General features: G+C 35.0%; 3 protein-coding genes across 3 annotated transcripts; all 3 read left to right on the top strand.

Moving 5' to 3' along the window:
- Positions 1-2,921: 2,921 nt before the first annotated feature.
- LOC148166800 (uncharacterized) lies at positions 2,922-3,779 on the top strand. Its single transcript, XM_088048445.1, has one exon. The coding sequence runs from the start codon at positions 2,922-2,924 to the stop codon at positions 3,777-3,779; it is 858 nt and encodes a 285-aa protein (XP_087904571.1).
- Positions 3,780-6,325: 2,546 nt separating this feature from the next.
- Positions 6,326-8,653, top strand: LOC148166799 (uncharacterized). The gene is made up of 4 exons (XM_088048444.1): positions 6,326-6,481; positions 6,547-7,472; positions 7,538-8,488; positions 8,557-8,653. Exons 1-4 carry the CDS (start codon positions 6,326-6,328, stop codon positions 8,651-8,653), a joined length of 2,130 nt encoding a protein of 709 aa, XP_087904570.1.
- Positions 8,654-9,380: 727 nt separating this feature from the next.
- On the top strand, positions 9,381-10,886 carry LOC148166798 (uncharacterized). Its single transcript, XM_088048443.1, has 2 exons — positions 9,381-10,797; positions 10,861-10,886. The coding sequence occupies exons 1-2, from the start codon at positions 9,381-9,383 to the stop codon at positions 10,884-10,886; spliced, it is 1,443 nt and encodes a 480-aa protein (XP_087904569.1).
- The last annotated feature ends 11,674 nt before the right edge of the window (positions 10,887-22,560 follow it).

Below are 22,560 nucleotides of genomic sequence, written 5' to 3'. Positions count from 1 at the left end.
GATAAAGAACAAGTTTTTGCGTCATCTTCTAGAGCTTCTTCGATTATCCATTAGAGTATGTAAATTTTTAAAATTTTATCTCTAAGACAATTTTGGGGGTGACCACAAATGTTGCCGGACCTTGTATCAGAGATAATAAAATATTATTTCTCAATACACTAGCTACAAGTACCTTCGATATTTGTTGCCGAGAGCGACCAGTTGGGTCTTTACCTGCTTTTACCCGATAGCAGTTTATTACAATTGGGCGGAACGTCAGTGACCCCCTAGTGAGCGGTCGTAAATCATGAGATTTGCATAAGATAATTTGCGTTAGTTGTACTGTTGGTTGCCTATTTTTGATTTGTTTTTTTATTAATAACTTCAAAATTATAGCATAATGACAAAAACAAAAATGTCACCTCCATAGAGGTTTTAATTCTCCACATGTTGGTATTTTTTTTAACTTCGTAGGTTGCTTCATATTCCTTAAAAACGAAAAATGGGAATTTCAGTTTTTAATTAATTAAAGTCAAATTTTTCACTTTTTCAAAATTCGAAGATGTCACCTCCATAGCTCTACCTGAGACGCATACATACAGAGGTCGAGCGATTTTTCAAAGTCCAAAATGCGCTTCAAAAACGAAAAATCGTAAGCCATATACGGGTATATGCGTAGCGTAGACCCTTAAATTTGAACTGTTGTGCTGAACAGACCCATCTACATGAGTTTCTATAGCATGCCTTCTACCTTATAAAAACAGGGTAAAATCATCAAAAAAACAAAGTGTTCTGAGAGGGTCTACTAGTACAAAATTCAAAACAGGGTAAAATATTTGAAAACAAGGTGAAATTCCTAATTTTAAGTATTTTTAAATGATAACTTTTCTTGACCAAAACCATATTCACGTTTGATAAAACAGGATATATTTCTTAAAATTCACTTCGCTCATGAGGACTTTGTCCGAATTTTGACTCTTTTAAAAAAGGGTGACTTCGAAAAACCGAGCAAATTCTTTAAAAATTTTAACTTTTTAAAAGTTATTTTGAAAACCAGGCTAAAAGCATTAAAAATGTGTTGTGTTCTGAGGGGGCCTACTGGTACAAAATTCAAAACAGGGTAAAATCTTTGAAAACAAGGTAAAATTCCTAATTTTAAATGTTTTTAAAAGGGACATTTTTGTTTGTACGAAACCGTATTCACGTTTGATAAAACAGGCTATATTTTTTAAAATTCGCTTCGGTCATGAGGACTTTGTCCGAATTTTGACTTTTTTTACAAAGGGTGACTTCGAAAAACCGAGCAAATTCTTTAAAAAATGTTAATTTTAAAATATATCTTAAAAACGGGAGTCTTCACGATTTTTCTGCTTTTCTGTTAACCCTTGAAAATCGGGGTGTTTTCCTTAAAAAGTAGCTGTGTTCTCAAGGGGCCATCTTAGTAGTTATGTCTATGTTAAGGGGGTAAATTTAATTTTAAGTGGAAAAGACACTCGTTTAGTGCAACATAGCGATAAAATTTATGATAAGGCCATCAATATGTACAGAAAGAGATTAAAAAGGTATAAATAAAACTTACTTCGCACTTTTTAGTTTTTTTGGCATGAATAACTTTAAAAAAGTGTGAAAGCGACAAAACCTAAGGTCATAGAAGGCTTCAGTCATTTTGCACCTCACTCAACTCAATCGATGGAGTTGAACGGGATCGAAAAAATTACGGGAAGTTGGCGTTCTATAACCTTTATTTTTTCTATGTAAGTTAGTAAACACCAGCGCCATCTTAAATTATTTGCATCAACTATTTATAGAAACATGTCTGCTACTAATCATAAGGCCCTTCAAATTTTTTTTGAATTTTTGGATACGTTTTGAATTTATTGATTAGTTTTGAAATTTTTATTTTAAAAAAACGTTTCGCTGTAATTCCCTTCGGTCATAAGCGCTTTGCGAGAATTTCGCATCGGTGTCTTATTTAATCGGGATTCGAACACGCTGCGAAAGCGTGTGCACATGTTCAGAACACGACGCTTTAACTTTTGCGCTAACGCGGTTTAGCGATAAGTGTCCACGGTTTGCATTATTTGTGTTAAATAAATAAATGGATTCTTTGCCTATTCATATTATTAAAGCAGACGAAAAAGAATATTATAACATTAATGAATTAGCGCCAAAATGGCCTTTTATATTAATAATTATAGGACGAAGTGGTTCTGGTAAAACAAATACTGTTGTCAATCTTTTAAAATATTTATTTTTTGATACTTTTTATTTGTATGCAAAAGATTTAGAAGAACCGTATTATCAATTATTATAAAATGTATTTGATGATGAAAAAATTCGTGGACAATCGTACTTTTCATCAGATATAGAAGACATTGTCGATGTAGGCGAACTATTATGTGATTCATTAAATTTCCATTCGCAATTGGCTTTGAGAAAAAAATTCATGTCGTAACTAACACCATTACAGTAGTTTCGACTTAATATTTGTGAGATTTGCTAGTTATCAAACAAGAAGTCAACGCACGTCCAAAATACACGGCCTACCTAGAATGGAAATTTAATGAATCACACGATAGATAGAGATAAACAAAATTTGATTGTTGTTGATGATTTCGTAACGGAAAAAGATCAAAAGAAACTGATAGATTAAGCTATACGCGGAAGAAAAATGAATGCTTCAATGATTTATATAACGCAGGATTGGTATAGAGTACCAAAATCAATTCGTTTACAATGTAATTATATTTCAATATTTCCTTCCTGTGATGGTAATGATATAAGTTTAATATTTAGAGAAAAGGGATTGGATGAGAAACTTAGGGAATATTATGAAAATAACATCAAAAGTTTTGATTGCTTAACTGTTGATTTTAAATCTCCTGAAATGAAATATAGGAAGAATTTTACGCCCATAAATGACCTCTGAATACGCTCCGATCATGAAGGCTTCGCCTGAATACGTTCTTAGAAAAAATAGAAAAAAAGGAGGTAAATCAACAAGAGGGCCACCTGGTATAGGATTTAATCTAACAGAAAATGGTGATTATGATATTTCAGGACACAAATTAGTTAATGTAAAGCAACCTGAAAATCAAAGTGATGCTGTCATTTTACAATATTTAGGTCTGCGACTTGACTCGTTTCGGTTACAAGTGGACGAAGTCCATAATAACTTAATTAAAAAAGATGACTCTCAAAGTATTTTAAAAATTGTTAAACCAGAGATGGATAATATGATAAAAAAAGATGACTCTCAAAGTATTTTAAAAATTGTTAAACCTGAACTCAGTAATATGATTACAAAAGATTCATTGAATCTAACCGCTACAGGAGGATATATTAATATTGGTAATAGAAGATTAGTTAAAACTGCTAATGCAATTAATAAGTATGATGTTGTTAATAAAGGGCAATTAGATGATACCTTAACCAATTATGGACATTATTCTTTTTTACAGTTTGTAGGAAAAATTCGTTTTATTAAAGAACATGAAGGACAAAAGGCTATTACTTCGCTTTTCATTTATTTTGATGGTGAAGGATTTATTAGATTGCCAATGGATGTGGAAGTTGTAAAATTCTACTCAACGGCTAATTTGAAAGATTTGAATATCAGTAATAATAAAGGAACAATAGATGTTTCTAAACCCTTTATTGTTAAAGAATCTGATCTATCTTTTATGATAAAAAAAGAAAAAGTAAACACGGATGAAAAGGTCGGTGGTTATAACCATAATAAACCATATCTATTAAGTATTCCAATTTTCTTTTGTATGTTAGTCAAGTTTTCTGTATAACGCCTTTGACCTACGCACAATCGCTTCGCTCATGAGGGCTTCGCCTGAATTATTTACAAAATAAAATATATATAAATGAAAAACAATATAGTAATCAATTTAAATGAAAATGGTATCTCTACTGTCTGTTGTATAGTAAATGGTGAAGAAATTGAACTTACCCTGACAGAATATGAAGAAGTTGAAATTTTACGAAAAATTGCTATTATATTATTAACAAAATTACCTTATGAAGAAATGAAAGAACCTCGGAAAGAACTTTGGAAACATTTTTAAACTCTTTATAATTTTCATAATTATAAATGAATACTTATTGTGTTAAATGTAAAACAAACACAGGTAATAAAAATATAATTGTTAAAGAAGATAAAATGGGTAAGAATTATTACTCATCAGTATGTCTTGCATGCGATAAAAAGAAAAGTACATATAAAAGAATCGGCCTGCGGAGCCGTGGTCCCTTTCAGGGACGTTCATGAATTAGAATCAAATAAATGGATTATTGTAAAATATGCAAAACGAAAACTAAATCCACTGGAGAACCAGAATTCGTGCGAAGCGCTCATGACCGAAGGGAATTTATTGTAAAATATAAACGCTGGAGAAGAATATCAACTTGCAGAAATTGTCAATCAGTGAAAAATAATTTTTCAAAATCACCTGAAGATATTTTAATTATTGAATTATTCAAACCTGCTAGGAAAAACTATGAAACACGAGCATTCCAGCACAAAGGTATTGATGATACTTGGCAGATAGATATTTATGTTTTCTATAGACCAAAAGGTAAATCAGAAGATCCAAGTTATAATTTAAGAACCAAAAGAGGCAAAGCCTAAGACGAATGATTTTAATAAATTTAAAAAGATTAACAAGGGATTTATCTATATTCTAGTTGCTGAAGACACCTTTTCTAAATTTGTATGGGTAGAACCTTTAAAAACTAAATCAGGATTAGAAGTAGCTAATGCATTTGTAAAAATCATACAACAAGCGATTAAAGATAAACATAATCCACCAAAAAATGTACATGCTGATAAAGGAAAAGAGTTTTATAATAAAGATATGAGGATCGTTTTAAATAAATACAATATCAATCTTTACAGTACAGGAACAAAAAATAAAGCTTTCTTTGTTAAGAGGTTCAACCGTTCTTTAGGAAATAAATTCAAGCCAATATTATATGACAGTTTTGATTGGATTTCACCACTTCCAAAAATTATAAAATCCTATAACAATTCTTATCATACTACTATTAAAATGAAACCAAAAGATGTAAATAAAAGAAATGAAAGAAAATTGTTAGAAACCGTATAATGATTACATTAACAAATAAAAAACCAAAATTTGAAGTTGGCTATAGAATTAGATTATCTAATATGGTTGACGTATATCGTAACAAATTAAAAACAAATTGGACAGAAGAAATATTTACAGTTGTAGAAAAACGGGTGTATAATGTTTGGATTTATTTAGTTTCTGATCTTAATGGTGGAAAAATTAAAGAGGGTATATACGAAGCAGAAATGCAACTAACATTATTATAAGAATTATTGAAATAATACAAATAGAAATAAATATAATTTTTTTCTATTCTTTTTTTAATTCAACAATCTTTAAGTTTGCCTTGATTAATAAATTCGCTGTATTCATTTATTAACTAGAGAAAGAGTGTTTGCTAAACGTCTTTTTGCTCTTTATTGTTATACCTAATAACAGGATGTTTATTCAGTAATGCATTTATTTTTTCTTCATCATAACTATTTACATCTTTTAATTCTTGTTCCAATACATTAATTTTGTTATCTTTATGCTCGATTTCTTCATCCATCTTTTCTATTGTTTCAACTGCAGCATTTCCTAATTCTTTTAAAATTCTGTTTTCCATATACAGTTGATTAAATGCTTTAACTTTATTGCCAACAGATAAATTATTAAACTCAATGCAGTCTTTTTTTATTCTATTTTGAATAATTTTTACCTGATTTTTGTCTGCAACATCAACTAGTGCCATTATTTATTAGATAGGGAATTCTCCTAAGATTCATGAGCATGCGAAGCACTAGTCAAAGACGTTGACAGAGTCAAGGAATTCATAGTCTTATTAAAATTCTTCTTCAGCTTCTTTTGTACTGCCAGCTTTCAGGGACGCTTTGTAATCTGATTGGGATGTGTTTGATTTGTGTTTAGATTTAATTTGTTTCTGTTTTTTGTTATATTGTTCTATATTGTTTGATATTTTGTTATGTTTAATTAATGTTTCACCAGTGAGAAATTTTATTTGATTCCTAATTGCATTTTCACCAATTTTATTCTGTTTAGCAAACTCTTTTAAACTAATATTTTTAGAAGTAGGGTCTCCTTTTTGTGCTAAAAAATTTAATGCTAATTGTCTTGATCGGATATTATTTAAATTCTTCACTGACGGAATACTAGACTCTGTTAATGTGTAATCTTTTTTAATTATTATGTTTAACTTTTGTTTAGCTGACTGTTCCCTTTTGGTATTATGAGTCATTTATTATGAAATATTATCTTCCTAATAAATGGATAAAAAAGTTTGTAAAAACTGCAATACTGAAAAAGATTTGGACAATTTTTATCCAAATACAAAAAGCAAAGGTGGTTATTCAACTTTGTGTAACATATGTTGGAATAAACCATATAGAGGTAAAAAAATATTATGCAAGTGCGGTAAATTAGTAGGAAAGCAATACTATCCAAAACATATCTTATTAACATATTATAATCATTGATAAAGTTTAAGAGTTTTGAAAAAAATCACTTAACTCAAAGGTGTCATCTTTTAGAGGCCCTAGAGATTAACAAAACGACAAATAAATTCAATCATGCGTCAACTGCAAGCTCCAACCTTAAATACAATCAGAAGTCTGATCAAAAGCAGCCTTTTCAATATCACAAAAACACACAACCGGTCTCGTCACTTGTGTCGGTTAACAAGCAAAGACAAAATCCTACATGTTTTTTGTGCAAGGGTCTACATCCTATTTTTTATTGTCGCGAATTTCTAAAGCTCGCAGTAGATGTTCGTGAAGCCGAAATCAACAGATTAAAATTGTGTACAAATTGTCTTAAGCCATCACACGTTGCTGTTCAATGCAAGGGTCACCATTGCTCTCTTTGTAATAAACTGCATAATACACTTTTGCATAAAGACGAAGTGCTTCAACCAATTGCATCAACATCGGCCAACTTTTGTTCAATCTCGCAAACAACACATGTTTTGCTCTCAACGGCTGTCGTGGCAGTCGCCGATTCAACGGGTGATTTTCAAAATTGCAAAGTCCTATTAGACGCGGTTTCACAGTCAAACCTCATTACATACGAAACTGGTACGAAATTGAAACTTCACTTAAAACCAATCAAAATACCAATCATGGGCATGAGTCAATCGGTCATCACCCACAAGGTAGACATCCATTTCAAATCGCGTCATACGAATTTTGCAGCAAAGTTGGAATGTCTTGTTTTGCCTAAAATCACAGGCAATCTTCCAACAACGGCCATTGCAAAGTCTCTGATTCAAATACCGCCCAACATAAGATTAACTGACGAAAATTTCAATGTGTCGCAGCCCGTAGACATACTACTTGATGCCGAACAATTTTGGAAACTTTTATGCGTCGGTCAAATTCAAACATCAAAAGAATCGCCAATCTTCCAAAAAACCCAGTTAGGTTGGATTGTTGGAGGAAGCATTTCCCTTCCAAGATCAGTCATACCGATCAATCATCCAGCAGTTGTAATCTTCTAAACATTTCAAATGCCAAATTAAATAGCGAACTTCAAAAATTTTGGGAACTAGAAGCCTGTAATCCTTCAAGGTCAACCTTCAAATTCAAATCAAATACATCCACGGTCGGTAATTGTTTAAAAGTGGCGATTAAAAGATTGTATTCCTTGGAGAAACGGTTTCTCCAAAACAAGGAGCTTAAGATTCTATATTCAAATTTCCTGTCCGAGTACAAAGAGTCGCACCACATGACATTAGCAGGGTTTTTAGCAGATCTAAATTTATTATCAGCGCCGCAATTCTTTCTTCCGCATCACGCAGTATTCAAGGATGACGGAGAAACAAATAAAATACGGGTAGTTTTTGACGCGTCCGCGAGATCGAAAAATGGTATTTGCCTAAATGAGATTCTGTTAACCGGGCCTAAAATTCAAAACGAATTATTTGACATTGTCTTAAGATTTAGGACATACAAGTACGCCTTTTCAGCGGACATTACCAAAATGTACCGCCAGATCATGGTCGATCCAGATGATCGCAAATACCAACGAATCATTTGGCGGGATGATCAAACTCAATCACTACAAGTATTTACACTCAATACAGTTACATACGGGACATCATGTGCTCCTTACTTAGCTATCAGGTGCTTACGCGAATTAGCAGAAACTGAAAACAAAAATCACCCAAGAGCATGTAAATCAATTTGCGAAGATTTTTTCGTCGATGACGTGTTAACGGGTGCCAACACAATTGAGAGCACAATAAATTTACGACAGGAAATACAAGACGTGCTGTCTAAAGGATGTTTCGGACTAGCTAAATGGGCTGCCAATACCACTAAAATTTTACCCAAAAACACCATAAACCGCGATGACCATCCTATTGAAGTAGACATTAAGAGCGGAAAATCCAAAACCCTCGGTTTACTGTGGGACACAAACAGGGATTCCCTGTAATATGAAATAAAATTGCCGGTTTTTCAAAAGAGGGTTACAAAGCGGTCAATTGTGTCGGCAACAGCTCAAATCTACGACCCCTTGGGTTTATTGGGACCAGTTATAGCCCTGGCAAAATTCTTAATCCAGTCATTATGGGTTTTAAAGTGCGATTGGGATGAAAGCGTCCCAATGTCAATACATTCTACCTGGACTACTTTACTTCAACAATTACAGTTTATTAATGCTATGCAAATTCCCAGACACATTACGGTACCAAACAAATTAACAGAGCTACACGTATTTTGCGACAGTTCAGAAAAGGGGTACGGGCGTGCCGCCTACCTGCGAACAATATGTACAGAAGGGTCAACAAAAGTAAATCTGCTATGCGCCAAGTCTCGTGTAGCGCCACTCAAAACAATATCTTTACCACGCTTAGAACTCTGCGGGGCATTATTGGGTGCACGATTAGCACAAACAATAATCCAATCGTTATCAAAAAACCCAGATTTAAATTTTAGCAAGCGGTACTTCTGGTCAGATTCTATGATTGTATTGCCCTGGATTGCAACCGTCCCCAGCTCCTTAAAAACTTTCGTTGCCAACAGAGTGGCCGAAATTCAATCAGTTACTAAAAATGATGAATGGCGCCACGTACCGTCTAAAGATAATCCATCTGATATAATTTCAAGGGGCATGATGCCCAATCAAATAGTTAATTCAAGCCTTTGGTGGCACGGGCCATCATGGCTGCAAGAGCATAGCGATCAGTGGCCAATTATGTCAAGCAATTTGGGAAATGAAATTCCTGAAATCAAAAAATCATCAGTCACACTAGTCACCACAAATCAGTAAACTTGTGACATCATAACAAAATATTCGAACTACACTGACCTCATCCGCACAATGGCATGGATTCTGCGTTTTATTGCCAACACCTCACATCCAACGAGCAAGTTATCTGGTAAATTGTCTGTTTTCGAATTAGAAGGCGCGTTAACAACTATCACAAAAATTGTGCAATTAACGGAATTTGCGGCAGAAATAGATCGTCTGCAAAAGGGAAAACCCATTCATCGCAAAAGCAAACTTCTATGTTTAAATCCATTTTTAGACGATCAAGGGATATTAAGAGTAGGTGGCAGAATCCAAAACAGCACATTAATTAGTAAATCACAAAAACATCCAGCCATTCTTCCAAAAAATCACCACTTCACATTATTGATAGTAAAAAAGGTACATTTAGATCATTTACACGCCGGCCCCCAGGCCACTCTCGCAGCATTGCGACAGATGTTTTGGATAATTTCGGGAAGAAGCACCGTTAGAAACATACTTCATAAATGCGTACGCTGCTTCCGCGCTCATCCACATACGCTAAATCAGATCATGGGAGATTTAATAAAATGCAGAATTGAACCAGCTCGTGCGTTTCTCCACACAGGCGTTGATTACGCAGGTCCGATACTAATTAATGAAAATCGAGGTAGAGGCAAGCCAAAAATCTCAAAATCTTACATCGGAGTGTTCATATGCATGGTGACAAAAGCTGAGCACTTAGAGTTGATTTTGGACTGCTCAACTGAATCTTTTTTAAATGCATTAAAAAGGTTTATCTCGCGGCGAGGTAAACCACCTCAAATATTCTCAGACAATGCTACCACCTTTGTCGGTGCTGGTCGAGAGTTGCAAGCCTTTAATGAACAAGTCATTGACAATTTAGCCAATAACTCAATAAAGTTTAAATTTATTCCTCCTGGTGCTCCACACATGGGAGGTCTCTGGGAGTCTGCTGTTAAATCCGCAAAGCTTCATCTAAAACGTGTTGTGGGCAATGCCTTGTTGACTCCAGAACAAATGTATACGCTTCTAACGCAAATTGAAGCATGTCTCAACTCGCGTCCCCTATCACCTCTATCATCTGATCCAAATGACCTTAATCCCCTAACTCCCGGCCATTTTATTATTGGAGCCCCACTTACCGCATATCCAGAGCCAAGCATCATCGTTATAAAGACCAATCGTCTCTCAAGATGGCAGCGAGTGACGCAACTGCAACAGCAGTTTTGGAAGCGTTGGTCCATGGAGTATCTTAACAATCTCCAACAACGAAACAAATGGTGTGTTAAGAAGTCAATCGTGCCAAAGGTGGATGACATGGTCATCATTAAAGAAGACAACTGCCCTCCGCTGATGTGGAAATTAGGACGTATTCTCCAGTTACACCCTGGGAAAGACAACCAGGTGAGGGTGGTGACCATTAGGACCTCATCAGGAACACTTAAGAGGCCCATTACGAAGGTGTGCCTTCTTCCCATAGACAGTTAAAAGTGCCGTGTGTACAAAAATCAATTTCGCGAGTGCGTCATCCACATACGTGTGACAGTGCGCCATAAGTCGCTTTTAGTCTAACACTTTCTCACCTTTATGTTTATCTCGTATGTTAAGTCAATTAAAAGCTCAAAAATCTATGTAATCTAGTTCTTGGTCTATATTATTCATAACATTCTTTATCTCATCAATTATATTTGCCAAATAAATAGCTTTCATTATCTTATGTTGTATTATATGTATAAGTATGTTCATTGCTCATGAATTATATTAAAAACTAGGGTTTTCAAGGCGCCCGAGCTATGTTGGGTGTACCAACATATTTTTAGGATTTTAGGGTTTTACCTGCCCCGACCCTGGCGTCGGCCCTGTTGTAAATAGCCATTACTGTAGATAGTTAGTTTTAGTATAAGCATTCACATTCCAATTTCGACATCCGAAGAAGACAGTTCTCGTCTTAGGATAAACACAAAATTCAATTCTTTTTGTTGTTAATTAATAATAAATTAATTGAGAACATGTAAATGGAATACTTAAAAAAATAAATGGGATTTAACATCGCCTCTGGACTAACTTGTTCTATTGAGTGATTTATTTATGGTTTTGTTTCATCACATAACATTGTGATAATAATAATTATTATTAGAGATATTTTATACACAAATTGTATTTCATTGTGTTAATTGGATCTACTCTGGGATTGGATTATCCATCTCACATATGCGGCTAATAATGCTTAATGCGCAAGCGCGAATGTAAAATGGCAGTTGTGTTAGTTGTGAAGCGTTCTATGCACAAAACGTTCTATGTAGTTTCTATACCTGATTCAATATAAGAAACTGCTAAACAAAAAAATATTTGTCAAATTTCCATGGTTATATGAGGACACGTTTTACTGCAATCGGTGCGTTATATTTTAAATAGTATTTTTTTTGCACTCACGTTATTATAAATATAGCGATCTAGAGATCTATTTTTTTTCTACCTAATTTTTTCAGTATATCGGCTGTTTATCAATTACAGATAGCAAAAAATGGAAGAAAAACGTTTCGGTGTAAAAACCAGCCTTCTAAATGAACTGAGGTTATTTCAGTTACTGTTAATGAAGAAACGGAAAATGAATTTTAACGTAACAATTGAAGGCCCTGTTGGCAGGCGACAAGCTACTATTTTCGTACTAAATAATGAAGTGACTATATATGGACACACTCACGTTATATTAAGAAACCAGGAAATTGATAGAGGGTCAAAAATTTTTTTGATTCTTTATGGACTTGTTGAGATGGATTTATTATTTGAAACACGAGCATTAAAAGATGACTTTTGGAGCAGAATGTATGTATGTTAAAGCAACCAATTCACTTTTAATTTTCTTTTTACAGTTCTGCAGAGTGGACACCGAGTCCCGAAAAAGAACTTTGAAAAGTACCTAAGTATAGAAATGTGATACATATTACAAAGGAATATCAAATAAATAAATGTATGAATTAATGTTGTTGTTATTTGTCTATTAAGTACTTGAAAACCAATGATAAAATGTCTAAAAACGTAAGTAATTTCACCTTTAACTCATAAGTCGCATTTAAAAATAAAAAAAAACATTTTTTATTAGGGGAATTGAAGAAGTTAGCAGGTAGGTAATGAAGCAACTATAACAAATACAGTTTTTACATCAATTTTCTTTTAAAGTCGTCATCCTTATAAAATTTCACAGGACGGTGAATTCAGATTTCTCATGAGGGCTTGTTCGAATTTGCTTGGCCAAAACCGTATTCATTTTTGTTCTGAAGTAGCACAACAGAAAAACATTACAAAAGACGAATTTTTAGTGTTTTTTAAATGGTAACTTTTCTTGGCCGAAACCGTATTCACGTTTGATAAAACAGGATATATTTCTTAAAATTTTTACTTTTATCAAAGGTACCTTGAAAAACCGGTCAAATTCTTTAAAAAGTGTTAATTTTAAAATATACCTTGAAAACGGTAGTCTTTTCACGATTTTTCTGCTTTTCTGTTAACCCTTGAAAATTGGGGTGTTTTCCTTAAAAAGTAGCTGTGTTCTCAAGGGGCCATATTAGTAGTTAATTGTACTACTTTGTTTTTTTATACATGTGCTTGTGGATTATTCTTTGAATGATTCTCAATCAAACCGTAATTTTTTTAATTCGATGCTTTTACCACATTATTAAAAAAAACAAATTGAAAATGGTTAATTTCAAACTTTCCGCCGAAATGTCGGTACAATTGAAATTTGATATTTGTCATTGTGACAGCAGATCACCGTGAGTCCAAACTAACCTCACTTTTTAAAGATTTGGAGATTTCTTTTGGAGGACTAACAACGATGTCTAACGTTTCAAAATTCTTGTTCTAAGCCCAAATTGTTGGTTTCCGACATAGGTAACTTCAGTCTGTGCAAAAATGTGGTTAAAATTTAACAAAATGTTGCGAGAACTTTGAACCTTTGAACTTTTAATAAAAACAAAAACACCAATGCTTAGCTGTGTTCTTCTATTCGACATTCCTTGCCATATATTTTTTGTCGTTTCTAAAATGCTCTGGACTCTTTGTGAAGCAAATAATCCGTTAACAGAGCATCTTGACAAATGAGATGCATTTCAGTTGTAGCATGAATGCTACCTATTTTGTAGTGCAAAACTGCAGTAAAACTGATGTAGCACCTCAGTTGGACTATTAGCTTCTTCATCTAGGGTTAGTCCTCCAAAAGAAATCTTCAAATCTTTAAAAAGTGAGGTTAGTTTGGACTCACGGTGATCTGCTGTCACAACGACAAATATCAAATTTCAATTATACCGACATTTCAGCGGGAAGTTTAAAATTAACAGTGTTTAATTTGTTTTTTTTAATAATGCTGCAAAAGTATCGAAATAAAAAATTACGGTCTGATTGAGAATCATTCAAAGAATAATTCACCATTGACCGAATTTCATTTGGGAGTTCGAGAGAGCAGGAAAAAAATAAAATTAATTTTCCCATGTTATTTCCCTATGTTCAGCAATCGCTGGAACACCCGGTACATATAATTTAAAAGGGAAGATATACAGGGTCCGGCAACACTTGTGTCCACCCCCAAAATCGTCTTTAATTTTAAAGTTACAATTTTGAAAATTTGCATACGCTCATAGTTGACAAAGCTCTAGAAGCTTACGCAAAAATTTGTTTTTTTTCACGGTTTGGTTGGCGTCGCGACACCTAAGAAGTATAATTTTTAGCGATTTTTGAGTTTTTGCGGAAATATTCGCGAATTCATTTTTTTTTCAACATAACTGTGATACAAATATCTGAGTTTTTATTTTGAATCTAATGCAAATTGTGTATAAAATTTGCGAAAAAAACGCTGTTTTATCAAGTTGTTTTCAAAATTCTGACGGCGCAGCGGGAAACTACGTTTACACCAAAATTTCACAAGTCACTTCATTCACTCTTATAAAGGTTAATTTTGATTATCACGGGCATGTTGTACTTTATGGACACCAGAAATCGTTAATTAACTTCGACAAAGAGACAATTTCACCAATTAAGACTTTTGTTACAATCTAAAGAGAACCAAAGGATAGATGTCATTTGTGACACAAGATGTTGACAGATGGGTGTAAACGTAGTTCCCAATTTTGACGTAATGAAATTGGAAACTAACTTGATAAAACAGCATTTTTTTCTCAAATTTTGAAGACAATTTGCATTGAATCTAAAATAACAGCTGAGATATTTTTAACACATTTATAATGAAAAAAAAATAAATTAGAGGTTGATATCACAAACCCTCACAATTAACTAAAAATTACATTTTTAAGGCGCCGCGACGCCAAAACTATTAGTGATAAAAAACAAATTTTTGCGTCAGCTTCTAGAGCTTTGTCAACTGTAAGCGTATGCAAATTTTCAAAATTCTATCTTTAAAATTAAAGACGATTTTGGGGGTGGACACAAGTGTTGCCGGACCCTGTATAGAGTACCTAATTGAACAAACATTTTCGTAAACTATTATGTTAAGTGTAATTTTGATTTATTTACATGTCTTTTCTATTTTCTATGTCACCATTAATGGTGGTGGCACGTTGTATATTTACAACAATTAATTTGTATATAATTGTAATAGTTTTTTTTTTAGTTTTTTGTTTTATAGAATTTTTTTTTGTTTGTTTTTATTTTTTTGTTATTTTAAATAAAATATTTATTCATAAATGATTGGGCTCATTGTATACTCCTTCCATCAGGGATCGTCAGAAGATAATGTGAAAACAATTAACTACAATTTTGTTTTAGAAAAGTATAACGTTCTATTTCTTCTATTTTAAATAAATTTTTAAACAAAATTGATTATAATTTTTTATGGAAAAAATACGAAGAAAATGATACACAAAATAATTTATACATTTCGTTGTCAAAGCCACAAATATTTGTGAAATTTTTCATATTTATTTCACTTCGAGTTTAATTTTTGCCGGGATTTTATTAGCGGGCTAACCTTCCGTTTTGTTAGATTGATTATTAAACCCCAAACTAGGATTTAATAACAATTAAAGAAAATTTAAACGGCCTAAAAGCAATATTTTTTGTCTGTGACCTTGGAAAAATTAGTATTTTTATAATTATAATTATAGTTAAAAACACTAGATTTATATAAAAAAAGGAAACGAGATTATTAATAAAAATTAAATTTATTAAAATCACTTTTACAATAAAATTGATACTCCAAGCCATTCAATGCTTTCTTATGGAAGGTCCATGTCGACACGAACAAAAATTTATTATAGTCAGCAGAAAAAGTAAAGCGTGCTTTACTGAATATTGCGCAATTTATTGCTGGCAGTGTTTTTTACTTTTTGAATTCTTTCTTTGACTTTTTTGTGTTTACATTTGAATGTTATGGATTTGTAATTCATTCAGTTATTATAGTAACTTACAAATCGTGTTTTGTGGGTAAAATTGAACTATTTTTATAATTACAAAAATGATCTTAGGACAACAACTGAGACCATGTTGTGTTCTGGATGTGACAACAAAAATCTTCCAAGTTATGTACAAGTTATTTGTTGTATCTTCATATTATATTAGCAATATAATTTATTTATTCATATGAATATTCTTGGTCGGCCACAAAATGGCCGAATCTGAACCAATAACAATAATAAACATGTTAGTAATTATTTCATTGCATTAAAATTATATGTATTGTAGATTCGGTTTTGCCACAAATGTGGACATACGTAAAATTTGGCTCGATCGCATAAAAAAAAAAACAAAATTGCAAAATCGCGACGAGGATCTGCTGAGCAATTATCGAGTTTTTGCTCGTCACTTTCATAGATTTTGTTTGGATAATCACAAACTGAAGCGGTACTCATTACCAACTCTTTATCTCCCTGGCAAATTTAATATACAGGGTGTCCCGAAAGTGACGCACCACCGTAAAACTGTATCATCGGACAATGCCATAGATCACCGGAAAAATGTTAAAAAAAATCCATGTCTTCAATTTTTCGAGATACGATGGGTTGAAGAGGCAAAGTTTGATGCGAAAATTAACGATTTCTGTGCAATAATTTTACGTTCAAATAAATTTGTTACCCAAAGAACATTTTGCGCAAAGGCCTGGTGCAAAAAAAATCGGAAAAATCTTGTAAGAAATGCCTAAAAACTGTTAAGAAAATTTTTGAATTAACAATCTCATCAGTGTGACATCGTTCATGTGAAACCATAGTTACAATACTCGTTCATGAGCCGACCTGACTAACGCCAACAATGCAACAGCAACGTTACTATGGCTTTGACTACTGGAAATTTAAATTATAGGGGGGTACACTTCTGCAATGTTGCCATTTTCCTAATTTTCTTTTACTCCTCCTGCGAAAACAGAGAGTCTGGAATTTTTTTTAACATTTTTTTGGTACTTTGGAGGACCACCCAATTACCCCCTTTTAAGGTGGTGCGTCACTTTTGGGACACCCTGTATAGATACTTGTATGGATTTTAATGCATTCTATTTGCAAAATAGATTCTATGCAGGGAATTGTCGATTTTGGAAATGGAAACAGGAGACCAGCATTTGCCGATCATGCATTGGTATTTATGATAAAAGGTAATATTTAAAAAAAAATAATTCTAAATTATTATGAGCATATCATGGTTCAACATTTAAAAAAATTGTATATCAATAACTTACTAGAATAAAGCGACAAACTGTAACGAAGCTTCTCGAAGTTTTCCGAAATCGCGCGAGAACACCTGACGCCGTCCCACCCACCGCTGTGACGTCATCGGCTGCCCGGCGGCTATATAAACCCGCGACGAACAGCGGAGCAGTCACACACATTCTTGAAGTGTTCTCTGAGTACTCAACATCGCGCTCCGTTGATGAGTACTCACAACCTTCGCCATCGCGCCGTGAAAAGTGCAAGTTCATGTGTGAGTGCCAGTGGTGCGAGCTCGTCAGAGCAATCCAAAACGTCTACGGGTAAGTCCGTTTCAAGCAAAACTCAATCTCCACCTCGCTCTCCTCCACGTGAGAGAGCATTCTCTTTCTCATCCTTAAAATCCAACAAATCGGTCAAAATGTGTATCCCTTCCGGTACACAATCCGAAATCTTCCCCAAGCCTTTTCCACGCAAAAATCCCTCTACGGCTTCTTGACAACGTCCTTGCTTCTCAAGGACATCTCCAAACTTGTGGTTAACTGGAACCGCACCGCTCTTCTAGTTACCACTAAAGCTCTCCCCTCAAATTTCCAATCTCGCCTGTGCACTTCCTCCGCCTGCCCGATCATTTCGATCGTGCAAGTGCACCATAAAGCTTCCGCTCAACCCGTTCCCCCAAATGCCCCTAAGGCGCCACAAATGTCAACTGTAGTCAAAGACGTCCAGGACGAGTCCTAAATGCCATTCGCGGTCTCGACCTGCAATGCTCGAATGTCTGGCGCATCCGTTCCAGACAAACGGGCAACTTCTGCAATCTCCTCCGGTTTTTAACGACCTCCGCCGTCGACTTCCTCCTCAAGGAAGGAATCATTCTTTTTGGCAAGCGCTACCATTGTAAGCCATCCAAAGCCCCTCAAAAACCCGCTCCTCTCCAGTGCACCAAGTGCTTCAAACTTGGGCACGCCGCCTCTTCCTGCCACAACAAGTTGGCCTGCCCCAAATGCCCCGAAAGCCATCCTTCTAACAAGTGTCCTTCTGACACAATTACCTGTCTTCTCTGCAAAGGAGACCATCCTGCATGGTCCAAAAAATGTCCCAAAATTAAAGACGCAGTCGTCACCTGCGACACTCCCGTTGCTCCAACTCTCATCTTGTTGCCCCCACCCGAGTTTGCAGACCCTGAACCTCAGTGCATTTCTGTGCGACAGACGATCACTTTCGTCACCAAAATGTTGTAGGACCTCTTCCCCCATCAACGCTCCAAAGTCGCAGAACTCGTCGAGTCTGCGTCAAAAACCGTCCTCCGCACCAAAACCCGCATTGACCAAAACCATTAACCACCGCAACTTCAGATCTTTTTCCACTAATTGCTAAATTCTTATCTAATGGCCCTCAGCCGGCTCCGGAAATTACAAAAGTCTTCAATTACAAAAACGCGAATTGGGAACTTTTCCGAGAAGAATTCAATAATACCCTTCCACTCATTACCGCAGTCAATTCTCAGGTAGAAATCGACCAGTAAGTAGAGTCATTAACTTCAGCTAAACTTAAAGCCATTAAGATTAAATCCATCCCAAAGGACAAAACCCCTCTACCTGCGCGTATTCTAAGACTAATTAAGGAAAAACTTAAAATCTACCGCGACTTTGTCAGTACTCGTGACCCCTTTCTCAAAACCCTCATCAACAAACTCAGTGCCAAAATCCGACGCGACATCAATCAATTCAAAGAGGAAACTTGGATCAAAACCTGCGAATCCTTAGATTACCGAGACGGTAAAGCATTTTGGTCAAAATTCAAAGCAATTTCTGGTCAACTTTCTAAACCCAATCAAAATCTAATCGAAGGCCCCAACGTTTACCACTCTCCCCAAGACAAAGCCGAGTGCGTTGCCAATCTTCTTGAACAAATTCATCAAGTCCCCGACGACCCACATTTCAATCAACCCTTTTTCGAAAAAGTCTCTGCCAACATTAAAACCATACGCGATATTCCACTAATCGAACCTCTCCCATATCCCCACAACGATGAGCACTTAACCGACCCAGTTACAGTTCACGAAGTAAAATCAATCATTTTTAATTTAAAAACTACCAAAGCTCCGGGCCCCGATCAGATTAAACTTATCATTTTGACAAATTTACCAGACTCAGGCTTTCTTGCAGTAACCGCTATTTTTAACAATTGCTTAACAAATCTTTACTTTCCAACCGCGTGGAAATTAGCAAACACTATCATGATTCCGAAACCGGGAAAACTCATTTCATGCTGTTGCGAAACCAAGCAATTCTCTGGCACCGTAACAACAAAGACAGACTCCGCACATGGGACGAGAGAGTTCCAAGCATTCTTTTACCCGCCCGAATACAGGGAAGACTTGGAAGAAGAGATCGGGAATCGCTTCCAAAGGAAAACTGAAACTGGTCGTGACTTCGTGGTGACCCTTCAGATGATGAGGTTTTTCACCACAGCGAGAACTGAATGTATTTACAAACCCTTGCTGCCGGAGTACCGACAATATACACTTGCGTGCAAATGTATCAGGCCACCTTGAAAATTTCACTTCAACTGGAAAATGTTCCAATCCTATATGTCAGTTTTGAACAAAAAGGGCATCATTGCAAAACTTATTGTTTTCAATTTAAGATTACAAAAAAGTCCAAAGTTAAATTTATAAATAACCACATTAACAACTTTTAAAGTAAAAATGTTCATATTTTCTCACTGTTACAGATCTAATTTAATGCTTTTCCTAGGCTAAGAATGCTTAGCAAACCATTTGCTGGTAACTTCTATTTGACGTGTTTGACATATCAAACAAGCAAAAAACAATTAGAGTTAAAAAAAATGTATACTTCGGCTGTACAAACAGCACAGGCAGTTGCTTTGCTTGAAACAGGACTCAGTCAGCGAGATGTGTCTCGCCGCTTTAATTTGAGTCGTGCAACTATTCAAAGACTTCACCAGAGGTACTTGGCAACTGGTGCCTTTACAACTAGGCCAAAAACAGGAAGACCTCGTGCTACATCTCAAAGAGATGATCGATTTATTGCCACAACGTCACTGTGAGGCGAAGATTGAAGGAAAGGAACCTGACACCTCACAAACCTGCAACTGGTCCAAAATTAACTGCAGCTCACCGACAATCTCGATTGCAATTTGCTAGAGATCATTTGGACTGGCCTTTTGAGCAATGGTGTAAAGTTATGTTCACAGATAAAACCAAAATCTGTCTACACGGAAATGATGGACGAGTAAAAGTGTACAGAAGACCGTGTACAGTGTACAGAGTGTACAGTGTACAGAGCGATTTGCACAATGCTGCATAAACGAACAGATCAGTTATGGTGGCGGTTCATGTATGATCTGGGGCGGTATTTCGAGTGAAGGAAAAACAGAACTTGTTTTTGTGACTGGTCCTCGAATTGGTGAACGCAGAAGAGGTTTAACAGTCCAAAGTTACATCGAGGAGATTCTGCAAGAACATGTGATACCTTATGCTGGATTTGTCGGGGAAAATTTCCTGTATATGCACGACAATGCAACATCACATACTGCAGCAGTCGTTACACAATACCTTGATACTGTTGAAATCCCAGTTATGAAGTGGCCAGCACGGAGCCCCGATTTGAACCCGATAGAACACATATGGGATCATTTAAAAAATAGGATTCGAGGCAGAAATCCTGCGACGCAGCCACTTCATGATCTGAAAGTTGCGAGGAGTGGAACCATATTCCTCCAGAAAAAGTTATTTTCATTAGATCTATGCCTAACCGTATGGAAGCGGTTCTTAGGGCTAATGGTGGCAACACCCGTTATTAATAAAAAAAATTCTTTGATTAATCCATTATACTTAAATGTTGCACGTTTGCTTTTTGTTTAAGTTTTAAAAAAATCCATAAATCTGAAGCCCAGGGAAAATACAGTCAGTATATTTGTTTAACTAATGAGCATGTTTTGACAAACAAAATCCGAAAAATGAGTGTTAGACATTGTTACATGAATTTAATAGCGTTGTCAACAATATTTAATTATCATCACGCAATAATTCCAATAATACAATTTTAGTTGCCACTGCAATAGTCCAAATCGCCAAAGCTGATAACGAGTTAATGGAGTGTCGAGCCCTGCTCGATTGTGAATCACAGTTTAATTTGATGACCAAAGAATTAGCAAACCAACTAAAAGGTCCGACAACAAAAATTAACCTGCCAATAAGTAGTTTTGCGACATTACGACCGAAATTTGCAATTATTTACATAAATTTCTTGACATTTATGAAAGTCTAGAAATATTTAGGAACAAAATTGTAATAATGAACTCAGACAACCGCCCCATCCCCTCCTCCCCCCTCTACTCCCTTCTACCAGCGCCAAAAGGGACGGCTCCGACACGCTTTTAGTATATAAGGACGAATTATTTGTTAGTTTTTAGTTAACAGCATCCCATTTTGGTGAAATTTGTAAAATGCGAAAAACCACTTCCCCTGTTAAGAAAATTAAAAATATATTATATTTACATTTCACTGGAAACAAAAATACGAAGTATGGGCAAGACAATAAAGTATTTGCTACAAGGTGTTTATAAATGTTTCTAGCATCAAGGGAGGCTTTAGAATTTCTGTCATGCGCTATTTTGCCGCTTTGCTTTCATAGTGAATATAACTATGTTCACAATTATTTCAAATGTCACTTTACGTCTATGACTTTTCAGTTACGGTTTTGTGTCAAAATTAGATTTTCAGGCTTCAAACCACAACTTGAACAGTTTGTTTTCAAAACTAACTTTGTTCAATGATTGAGGTTAACTACAAATGTCAGTTGAAAAATCTAAACCCATATTAGTAACGAGTGGCAAATTTATTTGACATTTCATAGCCACCCTTGATGCTAGAAACATTTATGAACACACTTGTATAAAGCAATTTGAAAAAAATATATAATTTGTGCGTAGAAATATGTGGATTATTCGTCTATGAAGACAAATGCGTTTTAACCGCCAGTTCTCATGGTTTAATTGACAAGAACGCCATCATTGAGATGAAGTGTCAAGCAGTAGCCGCCACACTTCACCCTGCAGACGCGATCATAACAAAAAAAATATATAAACTCAAATAACTTTACAACATTTACTTGACCACACTAGGTGGCCCTCGGAAATCGGGAAATCTCGCTTTTTTCGTGGACCTCGCTTTTCCGTGGCCTGTGATTACTTATTTGTTATACTATGAAACAAAGATAGTCACGGAAAAGCTAGATCCACGAAAAAGCGAGATTTACCGATTTTGGAGGGCCACCTAGTTAATTCGCATTTTACATTTAGCAAACTTGTTTATGTCCTTCAATATTTGAAACTTTGATAGATAAAAATAATAATTGTTCTTGACATTTTTTTTAATTATAGATTAAAGTATTAAAGAAAATAAATTAAAAACCAACGGGCTTTGCTACAAAAAATCAAACAGTACCAACAATGCCAAAAGACTGCTCTTGATAATTTTTGTGAGTTTGTGACAATTCATTTCATGGAATTCCATAGTTACGTACCAAAACAATCATTTTTTACCAAAATTAGGACCTAGGTCGCCTTTCAAA

This window comes from Gnatocerus cornutus, unplaced genomic scaffold (assembly GCF_029298725.1).
Source record: "Gnatocerus cornutus isolate USDA-ARS CGAHR unplaced genomic scaffold, icGnaCorn1.1 Chromosome13, whole genome shotgun sequence".
In the NCBI taxonomy this organism is placed as follows: Eukaryota; Metazoa; Arthropoda; class Insecta; order Coleoptera; family Tenebrionidae; genus Gnatocerus; species Gnatocerus cornutus.
The sequence above is the reverse complement of the archived record's forward strand: the minus strand, read 5'-3'. Positions and strand labels throughout refer to the sequence as shown.